This window comes from Salmo salar, chromosome ssa13 (assembly GCF_905237065.1).
Source record: "Salmo salar chromosome ssa13, Ssal_v3.1, whole genome shotgun sequence".
Taxonomy (NCBI): domain Eukaryota; kingdom Metazoa; phylum Chordata; class Actinopteri; order Salmoniformes; family Salmonidae; genus Salmo; species Salmo salar.
The window spans coordinates 110,373,697-110,386,552 of record NC_059454.1 but is presented as its reverse complement, the minus strand read 5'-3'; the positions used below and the strand labels follow the sequence as shown (position 1 = coordinate 110,386,552).

Below are 12,856 nucleotides of genomic sequence, written 5' to 3'. Positions count from 1 at the left end.
CTTTAAACAGGAAACGCGTTCTCTGAGAGATTTGACACCAGGAAGTCATGTTTCTTCCACTGACTTAGTCTGAGAAACCCAAGTTTAGTTTCAACCAATGAAGAAAGGGGTGTAACCAATGGTTGGTTGACCCTCTTCATCTCCTTCAACATCCTTAAGATATTGTCTCAGTAAATCCTTGTTTTATTACCCCACCAGAGCTGTATAGCTGAACTATACGGCTGATGATTTGCTGTGGTAGCTCTACTAACACCATAGGATGGATGAATGGATGAATGGATGAATGAATGAATGAATGAATGAATGAATGAATGAATGAATGGACGGACGGACGGACGGACGGACGGACGGACGGACGGACGGACGGACGGACGGTTCGTTCATCTAAGTTGTTGTCTATTGTCCTATAGAGGCTGCAGGAGGACAGAGTATCCCTGGCCCAGAGGAGAGACGGCTTTCACAAGGTCATGCAGAAGATGAATGAGGTGTATGAAGCTCTGAAAACACAGCTACAGGAGAATGAGACACATGCTCAGGTACAGAGGGAATACTGACTACATGCAGACTAGTATGGAGGTTAGCCCGGTGTCTGATCTGTTCATGCCGTTAGCCAACAGCCATTGTAGTTGCCAGGATCGGCTAACTTGATGTGGCCCGTCTATTGCCCTTCACCAACACTCATGATGTCATAATAGCTTTGGAGCTTGAAGATTCTTTGAGCGTTTCTTGCCTGTTTTTTTCCCCCCTCTCTCTTAACCAACCACTGTTTTCTATTGGTTTTCAGCTGACCAATCTGGAGAGGAAGTGGCAACATCACGAGCAGAACAACTTCGTCATGAAAGAGTGTATCCTTGTTGCTTTTGACCAGAGTGGATCTCCTGTATCTATACATTACAGGATTTGACAGTGGTAGATGTAATATAAACCGAAGTTTCCTTGACTCCTACATCTCCAGTCATCGCCTCTAAGGGTATGGAGAGTGACTACCGTCCGGTGGTAAAGACTGTCTCCAGGCAGCTGGCAGAGTACAACAAGATCCTTATAGACACCCTGCAGGGAACCAAGAACTAGGAACAAGGACAGCTACAGCTTCCTCTCTCTGGAGGCAGTCTCCATGGCCCACTTCCTGCATCAACCCCTCTATCTTACACACACACTACCGTTCAAAAATTTGGGGGTCACTTAGAAATGTCCTTGTTTTTGAAAGAAAAGCAAAAAAAAAAATCCATTAAAATAACATCAAATTGATCAGAAATACAGTGTAGACATTGTTAATGTTGTAATTGACTATTGTAGCTGGAAACGGCTGATTTTTTTATGGAATATCTACATAGGCGTACAGAGGCCCATTATCATCAACCATCACTCCTGTGTTCCAATGGCACGTTGTGTTAGCTAATCCAGGTTTATCATTTTAAAAGGCTAATTGATCATTAGAAAACCCTTTTGCAATTATTTTAGCACAGCTGAAAACTGTTGTTCCGATTAAAGAAGCAATAAAACTGGCCTTCTTTAGACTAGTTGAGTATCTGGAGCATCAGCATTTTGTGTGTTCGATTACAGGCTCAAAATGGCCAGAAACAAAGAACTTTCTTCTGAAACTCGTCAGTCTATTCTTGTTCTGAGAAATGAAGGCTTTTCCATGTGAGAAATTGCCAAGAAACTGCAGATCTCGTACAACTCTGTGTACTACTTCCTTCACAGAACAGCGCAAACTGGCTCTAACCAGAATAGAAAGAGGAGTGGGAGGCCCCGGTGCACAACTGAGCAAGAGGACAAGTACATTAGAGTGTCTAGTTTGAGAAACAGACGCCTCACAAGTCCTCAACTGGCAGCTTCATTAAATAGTACCCGCAAAACACCAGTCTCAACGTCAACAGTGAAGAGGCGACTCTGGGATGCCGGCCTTCTAGGCAGAGTTCCTCTGTCCAGTGTCTGTGTTCTTTTGCCCATCTTCATTTTTTATTTTTATTGGCCAGTCTGAGAAATGGCTTTTTCTTTGCAATTCTGCCTAGAAGGCCAGCTTCAGTTTTTTGGCAATTTCTCACATGCATTAGCCTTCATTTCTCAGAACAAGAATAGACTGATGAGTTTCAGAAGAAAGGTATTTGTTTCTGGCTATTTTGAGCCTGTAAATCAAACCCACAAATGCTGATGCTGCAGATACTCAACTAGTCTAAAGAAGGCCAGTTTTATTGCTTCTTGAATCAGAACAACAGTTTTCAGCTGTGCTAAAATAATTGCAAAAAAGGGTTTTGTAATGATCAATTAGCCTTTTAAAATGATAATCTTGGATTAGCTAACACAACGTGCCATTGGAACACAGGAGTGATGGTTGCTGATAATGGGCCTCTGTACGCCTATGTAGATATTCCATTAAAAATCAGCCGTTTCCAGCTACAATAGTCATTTACAACATTAACATTAACAATGTCTACACTGTATTTCTGATCAAGTTCATGTTATTTTAAATGGACAAAGAAATGTGCTTTTCTTTCAAAAACAAGGACATTTCTTAGTGACCCCCAAAACTTTTGAACGTTAGTTTACGTCTGGGTTGACAGAGATATATATATATATATATATACTGTATACTCAACCCAACATGAGACCCTGCTTCACTTCCTGACTGGTACTCACTTCCCATTCTCAACATGCACACATACGTATGTGTTTGAGACGAGATATACTGGACTCAAACCACATATGAGACCCAGTTGTATAATGATAACAAAGTGTCTTGAATCATCTGTTATGTAGTTATTTACATTTGACATATTTCAAACTTCGACCATTTCTCTGTAGTTGTTCGTTGTTGCTTCCATGACTGTCAATACAACATGTTCTGTAGCGTTGTTTTGCTTTCTTGATAAAACGGTTTGGCCAACGACGTTGTCACGTTTCTACATTTATGGATGTCTGTACTTAGAATTAGTCTCAGAAGCTCTCAGAAGTAGTTTAACATGTCCTTAACAGTACCTAACATGTCCCTAACATGTCCCTGACAGTACTTAACATGTCCCTAACAGTCCCTAACATGTCCCTAACATGTCCCTAACATGTCCCTAACATGTCCCTAACAGTACCTAACATGTCCCTAACATGTCCCTAACAGTACTTAACATGTCCCTAACATGTCCCTAACAGTACTTAACATGTCCCTAACATGTCCCTGACAGTACTTAACATGTCCCTAACAGTACTTAACATGTCCCTAACAGTACCTAACATGTCCCTAACAGTACCTAACATGTCCCTAACAGTACCTAACATGTCCCTAACAGTACCTAACATGTCCCTAACATGTCCCTAACAGTAGTTAACATGTCCCTAACAGTAGTTAACATGTCCCTAACAGTAGTTAACATGTCCCTAACAGTAGTTAACATGTCCCTAACAGCACTTAACATGTCCCTAACGGTACTTAACATGTCGCAGTGTTGGGTCAGTCCCCTGCTGTAACAGCTCAGTGTTGGGTCAGTCCCCTGCTGTAACGGCTCAGTGTTGGGTCAGTCCCCTGTAACAGCTCAGTGTTGGGTCAGTCCCCTGCTGTAACAGCTCAGTGTTGGGTCAGTCCCCTGCTGTAACAGCTCAGTGTTGGGTCAGTCCCCTGCTGTAACAGCTCAGTGTTGGGTCAGTCCCCTGCTGTAACAGCTCAGTGTTGGGTCAGTCCCCTGCTGTAACGGCTCAGTGTTGGGTCAGTCCCCTGCTGTAACGGCTCAGTGTTGGGTCAGTCCCCTGCTGTAACAGCTCAGTGTTGGGTCAGTCCCCTGCTGTAACAGCTCAGTGTTGGGTCAGTCCCCTGCTGTAACAGCTCAGTGTTGGGTCAGTCCCCTGCTGTAACGGCTCAGTGTTGGGTCAGTCCCCTGCTGTAACAGCTCAGTGTTGGGTCAGTCCCCTGCTGTAACGGCTCAGTGTTGGGTCAGTCCCCTGCTGTAACAGCTCAGTGTTGGGTCAGTCCCCTGCTGTAACAGCTCAGTGTTGGGTCAGTCCCCTGCTGTAACAGCTCAGTGTTGGGTCAGTCCCCTGCTGTAACAGCTCAGTGTTGGGTCAGTCCCCTGCTGTAACGGCTCAGTGTTGGGTCAGTCCGCTGCTGTAACAGCTCAGTGTTGGGTCAGTCCCCTGTAACAGCTCAGTGTTGGGTCAGTCCCCTGCTGTAACAGCTCAGTGTTGGGTCAGTCCCCTGTAACAGCTCAGTGTTGGGTCAGTCCCCTGCTGTAACGGCTCAGTGTTGGGTCAGTCCCCTGTAACAGCTCAGTGTTGGGTCAGTCCCCTGTTGTAACGGCTCAGTGTTGGGTCAGTCCCCTGTAACAGCTCAGTGTTGGGTCAGTCCCCTGTTGTAACGGCTCAGTGTTGGGTCAGTCCCCTGCTGTAACGGCTCAGTGTTGGGTCAGTCCCCTGTAACAGCTCAGTGTTGGGTCAGTCCCCTGTTGTAACGGCTCAGTGTTGGGTCAGTCCCCTGCTGTAACAGCTCAGTGTTGGGTCAGTCCCCTGCTGTAACGGCTCAGTGTTGGGTCAGTCCCCTGCTGTAACAGCTCAGTGTTGGGTCAGTCCCCTGCTGTAACGGCTCAGTGTTGGGTCAGTCCCCTGCTGTAACAGCTCAGTGTTGGGTCAGTCCCCTGCTGTAACGGCTCAGTGTTGGGTCAGTATGGGTTAACATTGGACAGGAAGTCCGCAGCCTGCTGATAACACTATTGTTTTAAGGCTATTGGTTTCCTCCCTGCTTTATCAGCCAGAGGGCCAGGATGGTGTGCTGCCCAGTGTTCCTCAGCTCAGCCCAGTTCCTCCACCCCACCACTCTTTGTGTGTGTTTGTCTTTGTCTCTGTGTGTGTGTGTGTGTGTGTGTGTGTGTGTGTGTGTGTGTGTGTGTGTGTGCGCACGTGTCGGGGGGCCAAGGGAAAGAGAGCCTCCTTAGCCTGTCTGGAGCAGGACAGGAGCCAGGACACACACACACACACACACACACACACACACACACACACACACACACCATTCCTCAGTTGGGTTTGGGTGAGCAGCAGATGCCTCAGGGGATTTCCAGTGTCAGGGAGCTGAACTCTGGCTTGATAGAGCGGTGAGGGGAGATCAGGGTGGAGCTCTTACTCAATACACATGTCTGGTGAGGGATCTGCTACAGCTGGGTGAATACTGAGAATACTGGTGAGGGACTATATACTACACCCTCCCACTGGGGACAGACATCCCTGTTACACCCTCCCACTGGGGACAGACATCCCTGTTACCCCTCCCACTGTGGACAGACATGACACCCTCCCACTGAGGACAGACAGACATCCCTCCCACTGAGGACAGACATCCCTCCCACTGAGGACAGACAGACATCCCTCCCACTGAGGACAGACATCCCTCCCACTGTGGACAGACATCCCTGTTACACCCTCCCACTGTGGACAGACATCCCTGTTACACCCTCCCACTGTGGACAGACATCCCTGTTACACCCTCCCACTGTGGACAGACATCCCTGTTACACCCTCCCACTGTGGACAGACATCCCTGTTACACCCTCCCACTGTGGACAGACATCCCTGTTACACCCTCCCACTGTGGACAGACATCCCTGTTACACCCTCCCACTGAGGACAGACATCCCTGTTACACCCTCCCACTGAGGACAGACATCCCTGTTACACCCTCCCACTGAGGACAGACATCCCTGTTACACCCTCCCACTGTGGACAGACAGACATCCCTCCCACTGAGGACAGACATCCCTGTTACACCCTCCCACTGAGGACAGACAGACATCCCTCCCACTGTGGACAGACAGACAGGGAGGGAGAAGGAGAGAGAAGCTGTTAGAGCTCTTACTAACAGGGAGCGAGAGAGAAGCTGTTAGAGCTCTTACTAACAGGGAGAGAGAGAGAAGCTGTTAGAGCTCTTACTAACAGGGAGAGAGAGAGAAGCTGCTAGAGCTCTTACTAACAGGGAGCGAGAGAGAAGCTGTTAGAGCTCTTACTAACAGGGAGCGAGAGAGAAGCTGTTAGAGCTCTTACTAACAGGGAGAGAGAGAGAAGCTGTTAGAGCTCTTACTAACAGGGAGCGAGAGAGAAGCTGTTAGAGCTCTTACTAACAGGGAGAGAGAGAGAAGCTGTTAGAGCTCTTACTAACAGGGAGAGAGAGAGAAGCTGTTAGAGCTCTTACTAACAGGGAGCGAGAGAGAAGCTGTTAGAGCTCTTACTAACAGGGAGCGAGAGAGAAGCTGTTAGAGCTCTTACTAACAGGGAGCGAGAGAGAAGCTGTTAGAGCTCTTACTAACAGGGAGAGAGAGAGAAGCTGTTAGAGCTCTTACTAACAGGGAGCGAGAGAGAAGCTGTTAGAGCTCTTACTAACAGGGAGAGAGAGAGAAGCTGTTAGAGCTCTTACTAACAGGGAGCGAGAGAGAAGCTGTTAGAGCTCTTACTAACAGGGAGCGAGAGAGAAGCTGTTAGAGCTCTTACTAACAGGGAGCGAGAGAGAAGCTGTTAGAGCTCTTACTAACAGGGAGAGAGAGAGAAGCTGTTAGAGCTCTTACTAACAGGGAGCGAGAGAGAAGCTGTTAGAGCTCTTACTAACAGGGAGAGAGAGAGAAGCTGTTAGAGCTCTTACTAACAGGGAGCGAGAGAGAAGCTGTTAGAGCTCTTACTAACAGGGAGCGAGAGAGAAGCTGTTAGAGCTCTTACTAACAGGGAGCGAGAGAGAAGCTGTTAGAGCTCTTACTAACAGGGAGCGAGAGAGAAGCTGTTAGAGCTCTTGCTAACAGAGAGAGAAATCTCAAATAGAGAATGAACAACAATGACAAATGGTTTAAAGAAGAACGCAACAATCTGAGAAAGAAGTTGAGAAACCTGTCCAACCAAAAACATAGAGACCCGGAAAACCTGAGTCTACGCCTTCACTATGGTGAATCACTAAAACAATACAGAAATACCCTACGGAAAAAGAAGGAACAGCACGTCAGAAATCAGCTCAATGTAATTGAAGAATCCACAGACTCTAACCACTTCTGGGAAAATTGGAAAACACTAAACAAACAACAACATGGAGAGTTATCTATCCAAAACAGAGATGTGTGGATAAACCACTTCTCCAATATTTTTGGCTCTATAACATAGAACAAACAGCAAAAACATATACATGATCAAATACTAATCTTAGAGTCAACTATTAAAGACTACCAGAACCCACTGGATTCTCCAATTAACTTGAATGAACTACAGGACAAAATACAAAACCCTCCAACCCAAAAAGGCCTGTGGTGTTGATGGTATCCTCAATGAAATGATGAAATATACAGACTACAAATTCCAATTGGCTAAACTTAAACTCTTTAACATCATCCTCAGCTCTGGCATCTTCCCCAATATTTGGAACCAAGGACTGATCACCCCAATCCACAAAAGTGGAGACAAATTTGACCCCAATAAATACTGTGGGATATGAGTCAACAGCAACCTCGGGAAAATCCTCTGCATTATCATTAACAGCAGACTCGTATATTTCCTAGTGAAAACATTGTACTGAGCAAAAGTCAAATTGGCTTTTTACCAAATTATCGTACGACAGACCACGTATTCACCCTGCACATACTAATTGACAAAGAAACAAACCAAAACAAAGGCAAAGTCTTCCCATGCTTTGTTGATTTCAAAATAGCCTTCGACTCAGTTTGGCATGACGGTCTGCTATACAAATTGATGAAAAGTGGTGTTGGGGGTAAAACATACGACATTATAAAATCCATGTACACAAACAGCAAGTGTGCGGATAAAATAGGCAAAAAACACACACGTTTCTTTCCACAGGGCCGTGGGGTGAGACAGGGATGCAACATGAGCCTCACCCTCTTCAACATTTATATCAACGAATTGGCGAGGGCACTAGAACAGTCTGCAGCACCCGGCCTCACCCCACTAGAATCTGAAGTCAAGTGTCTGTTTGCTGACGATCTGATGCTTCTGTCACCAACCAAGGAGGTCCTACAGCAGCACCTAGATCTTCTGCGCAGATTCTGTCAGACCTGGGCCCTGACAGCAAATCTCAGTAAGACCAAAATAATGGTTTCCAAAAAAGGTCCAGTCGCCAGGACCACAAATAGAAATTCCATCTAGACACCGTTGCCCTAGAGCACACAAAAAAACGATACATACCTTGGCCTAAACATCAGCGCCACAAAGCTGCCAACGATCTGAGAGACAAGGCAAGAAGGGAATTCTATGCCATCAAAAGGAACATAACATTTGACATACCAATTAGGATCTGGCTAGAAATACTTGAGTCAGTTATAGAACCCATTGCACTCTATGGTTGTGTGGTCTGGGGTCCGCTCACCAACCAAGAATTCACTAAATGGGATAAACAACCATTTGAGACTCTGCATGTAGAATTCTGCAAAAATATCCTCTGTGTACAACGTAGAAGACCAAATAATGCAGAGCAGAATTAGGCCGATACCCGCTAATTATCAAAATCCAGAAAAGAGCCGTTAAATTCTACAACAACCTAAAAGGAAGTGATTCCCAAACCTTCCATAACAAAGCCATCACCTACAGAGAGATGAACCTGGAGAAGAGTCCCCTAAGCAAGCTGGTCCTGGGGCTCTGTTCACAAACACAAACAGACCCCACAGAGCCCCAGGACAGCAACACAATTAGACCCAATCAAATCATGAGGAAACAAAAATATATTTACTTGACACATTGGAAAGAATTTTCAAGAACAGAGCAAACCAGAATGCTATTTGTCCCTAAACAGAGAGTAGACAGTGGCAGAATACCTGACCACTGTGACTGACCCAAACTTAAGGAAAGCTTTGACTATGTACAGACTCAGAGAGCATAGCCTTGCTATTGAGAAAGGCCACCATAGGCAGACCTGGCTCTCAAGAGAAGACAGGCTGTGTGCACACTGCCCACAAAATGAGGTGGAAACTGAGCTGCACTTCCTAACCTCCTGCCAAATGTATGACCATATTAGAGACACATATTTCCCCCAGATTACAACCAAAATTAGAAAACAAATCAAATTTTGATAAACTCCCATATCTACTGGGTGAAATACCACAGTGTGACATCACAGCAGCAAGATGTGTGACCTGTTGCCACAAGAAAAGGGCAACCGGTGAAGAACAAACACCATTGTAAATACAAACAATATATATATGTTTATTTATTTTCCCTTTTGCATGTCATTACAACATATAGCATATAGACATAATACGACATGTATTTATTATTTTGGAACTTTTTTTGTTTACAGTTCCTTTCTTGTTGTTTATTATCTACTTGCTTTAATATTGTAAACATATGTTTAACATGCCAATAAAGCTTTTAAATTGAAAATAAATCGAATTTACAGGCTGCTAGAGCTTTTACTAACTGGTATCTCCACCTTCGTTCCCATGGACGCCAGAGCAACCTGCGAGTGTCAGGAAACCACAGTGAGTCAGTGCGGTTCCTACTTATATATAAAACGTTTGACCTCTTTCCTAAGGGAACATAGGCCACCGTATATAAATAAATACAGTTGAAGTCGGAAGTTTACATAAACTTAGGTTGGAGTCATTAAAACTAGTTTTTCAACCACTCCACAAATTTCTTGTTAACAAACTATAGTTCTGGCAAGTCGGTTAGGACATCTACTTTGTGCATGACACAAGTTATTTTTCCAACAATTGTTTACAGACAGATTATTTCACCTATAATTCACTGTATCACATTTCCAGTGGGTCAGAAGTTAACATACACTAAGTTGACTGTGCCTTTAAACAGCTTGGAAAATTCCAGAAAATTATGTCATGGCTTTAGAAGCTTCTGATAGGCTAATTGACATAATTTGAGTCAATTGGAGGTGTACCTGTGGATGTATTTCAAGGCCTACCTTCAAACTCAGTGCCTCTTTGCTTGACATCATGGGAAAATCAAAAGAAATCAGCCAAGACCTCAGAAAAAAAAATTGTAAACCTCCACAAGTCTGGTTCATCCTTGGGAGCAATTTCCAAACACCTGAAGGTACCACGTTCATCTGTACAAACAACAGTACGCAAGTATAAACACCATGGGACCACGCAGCCGTCATACCGCTCAGGAAGGAGACGTGTTCTGTCTCCTAGAGTTGTACGTACTTTAGTGCGAAAAGTGACAATCAATCCCAGAACAACAGCAAAGGACCTTGTCAAGATGCTGGAGGAAACAGGTACAAAAGTATTTATATCCACAGTAAGACAAGTCCTATATCGACATAACCTGAAAGGCCGCTCAGCAAGGAAGAAGCCACTGCTCCAAAACCACCATAAAAAAGCCAGACTACGGTTTGCAACTGCACATGGGAACAAAGATCGTACTTTTTGGAGAAATGTCCTCTGGTCTGATGAAACAAAAATAGAACTGTTTGGCCATAATGACCATCGTTATGTTTGGAGGAATAAGGTGGAGGCTTGCAAGCCGAAGAACACCATCCCAACCGTGAAGCACAGGGGTGCCAGCATCATGTTGTGGGGGTGCTTTTCTGCAGGAGAGACTGGTGCACTTTCACAAAATAGATGGCATCATGAGGAGGAAAAGGATGTGGATATATTGAAGCAACATCTCAAGACATCAGTCAGGAAGTTAAAGCTTGGTCGCAAATGGGTCTTCCAAATGAACAATGACCCCAAGCAAACTTCCAAAGTTGTGACAACAAAGTCAAGGTATTGGAGTGGCCATCACAAGCCCTGACCTCAATCCTATAGAAAATTTGTGGGCAGACCTGAAAAAGTGTGTGTGAGCAAGGAGGCCTACAAACCTGACTCAGTTACACCAGCTCTGTCAGGAGGAATGGGCCAAAATTCACCCAATTTATTGTGGGAAGCTTGTGGAAGGCTACCCAAAATGTTTGACCCAAGTTAAACAATTTAAAGGCAATGCTACCAAATACTAATTGAGTGTATGTAAACTTCTGACCCACTGGGAATGTGATGAAAGAAATAAAAGCTGAAATAAATCATTCTCTCTACTATTATTCTGACATTTCACATTCTTAAAATAAAGTGGTGATCCTAACTGACCTAAGACAGGGAATTTTTACTAGGATTAAATGTCAGGAATTGTGAAAAACTGAGTTAGAATGTATTTGGCTAAGGTGTATGTAAACTTCCGACTTCAACTGTGTATATACTGAACAAAAATATAAACTGGACATGTAAAGTGTTGGTCCCATGTTTCATGAGCTGAAATAAAAAATCCCTGAAATTTCCCATGTGATCAAAAGGCTTATTTCTCTAAAATGTTTTCCACAAATTTGTTAACATCCCTATTTGTGAGCATTTCTCCTTTACCAACATAATCCATCCCCCTGACAGGTGTGGCATATCAAGAAGCTGATTAAACAGCATGATCATTACATAGGTGCACCTTGTGCTGAGGACAATAAAAGGCTTCTCTAAAATGTGCAGGTTTGTCACACAACACAATACCACAGATGTCTCAAGTTTTGATGGAGCGTGCAATTGGCATGCTGACTGCAGGAATGTCCATCAGAACTGTTGGCAGAGAATTGAATGTTAATTTCTCTATCATAAACCGCTTCCAACGTCGTTTTAGAGAATTTGGCAGTACGTCCAACTGGCCTCACAAGCGCAGACAACGTGTATGGCTTCGTGTGGGCAAGTGGTTATGGTATGGGCAGACATAAACTACAGACAACGAACACAATTGTGTTTTATGTTCCAGTTCCCGCCAATTTCCAGCAACTTAGCACAGGCATTAAAGAGGAGTGGGAGAACATGCCACAATCAACAGCGGAGATAACCCTACCTTTTGTTTAAGGTATCTGTTGACCGGCAGATGCATATCTGTATTCCCAGTCATGTGAAATCACTACAATTTAGGCCCAATGAATTTATTTCAATTGACTAATTTCCTTATTTGAACTGTATCTCAGTAAAACGTTTGAAATTGTCGCACGTTGCGTTTATATTTTTGTTACATTTTTAGTCATTTTAGCAGACGCTCTTATCCAGAGCGACTTACAGTAGTGAATGCATACATTTCATTTCATGCATTTTTTTTTTTGTCCTGGCCCCCCCAGTGGGAATCGAACCCACAACCCTGGCGTTGCACACACCATGCTCTACCAACTGAGCCACAGTTGTTCAGTATATAAACTTCTGTATCTAAGGATGTTTGTGGTCGCTGATGGACACTCCCTAACAGATTATTATTCTGTAGGACTGTTCTAAGGACCCTCCCCAAGGGGCCTTTAGGGATACATTCCAAAATGGAACCCTATTCCCTATGTAGTGCACTACTTTACACCAGAGTCCTATGGTCCAACATAGTGCACTAAATAGGGGATAGGGTGCTGTTTGGGATGTAACCTAGGAATGGTAATTAAAATCATGACATTGTTCTGTTCAGACTGGGAGGCTTTTCTTTTCCTCCCATCCTGACATGAAGAGGAAACAGGAAAAGGAACTGTAACTCCCAATGCCTGGGAGAGAGAGAGAGAGAGAGAGAGACATGAGAGACAAGAAAGAGAGAGAGAGCAGATAGAGAGGGGGAGAAAGAAGGAGAGAGAGAGAGAGTAAGAATGAGAGAGAGAGAGAGAGAGAGAGAGAGAGAAAGAAAGAATGAGAGAGAGAGACACAGAGAGAGAGAGACAGAGAGAGGGAGAAAGAAAGAATGAGAGAGAGAGAGAGAGAGAGACAGAGAGAGAGACAGAGAGAGAGAGAGAGAAAGAAAGAATGAGAGAGAGAGACACACAGAGAGAGAGAGAGAGAGAGAGTAAGAATGAGAGAGAGAGAGAGAGAGCAGAGAGGAAAAAGAAAGAGAGCTAGGGGTCTGGGGCGAGCAAGAAAGGGGAGGGAAAAGCAGGGAG

The 12,856-nt window shown here is 44.4% G+C and overlaps 1 protein-coding gene across 2 annotated transcripts in view; it reads left to right on the top strand.

The window, feature by feature from the left end:
* The window catches only part of ift74 (intraflagellar transport 74), a 55,138-nt gene extending 53,898 nt beyond the window's left edge, over nt 1-1,240 (top strand). For both annotated transcript variants that reach the window (XM_014138992.2, XM_014138993.2), the window contains exons 18-20: nt 411-536; nt 785-845; nt 956-1,240. In XM_014138992.2, the coding sequence (XP_013994467.1) occupies nt 411-536; nt 785-845; nt 956-1,071 (303 nt within the window). In that variant the 3' untranslated portion in view covers nt 1,072-1,240. The remainder of the gene's footprint in view (nt 1-410; nt 537-784; nt 846-955) is intronic.
* Nucleotides 1,241-12,856: the final 11,616 nt, after the last annotated feature.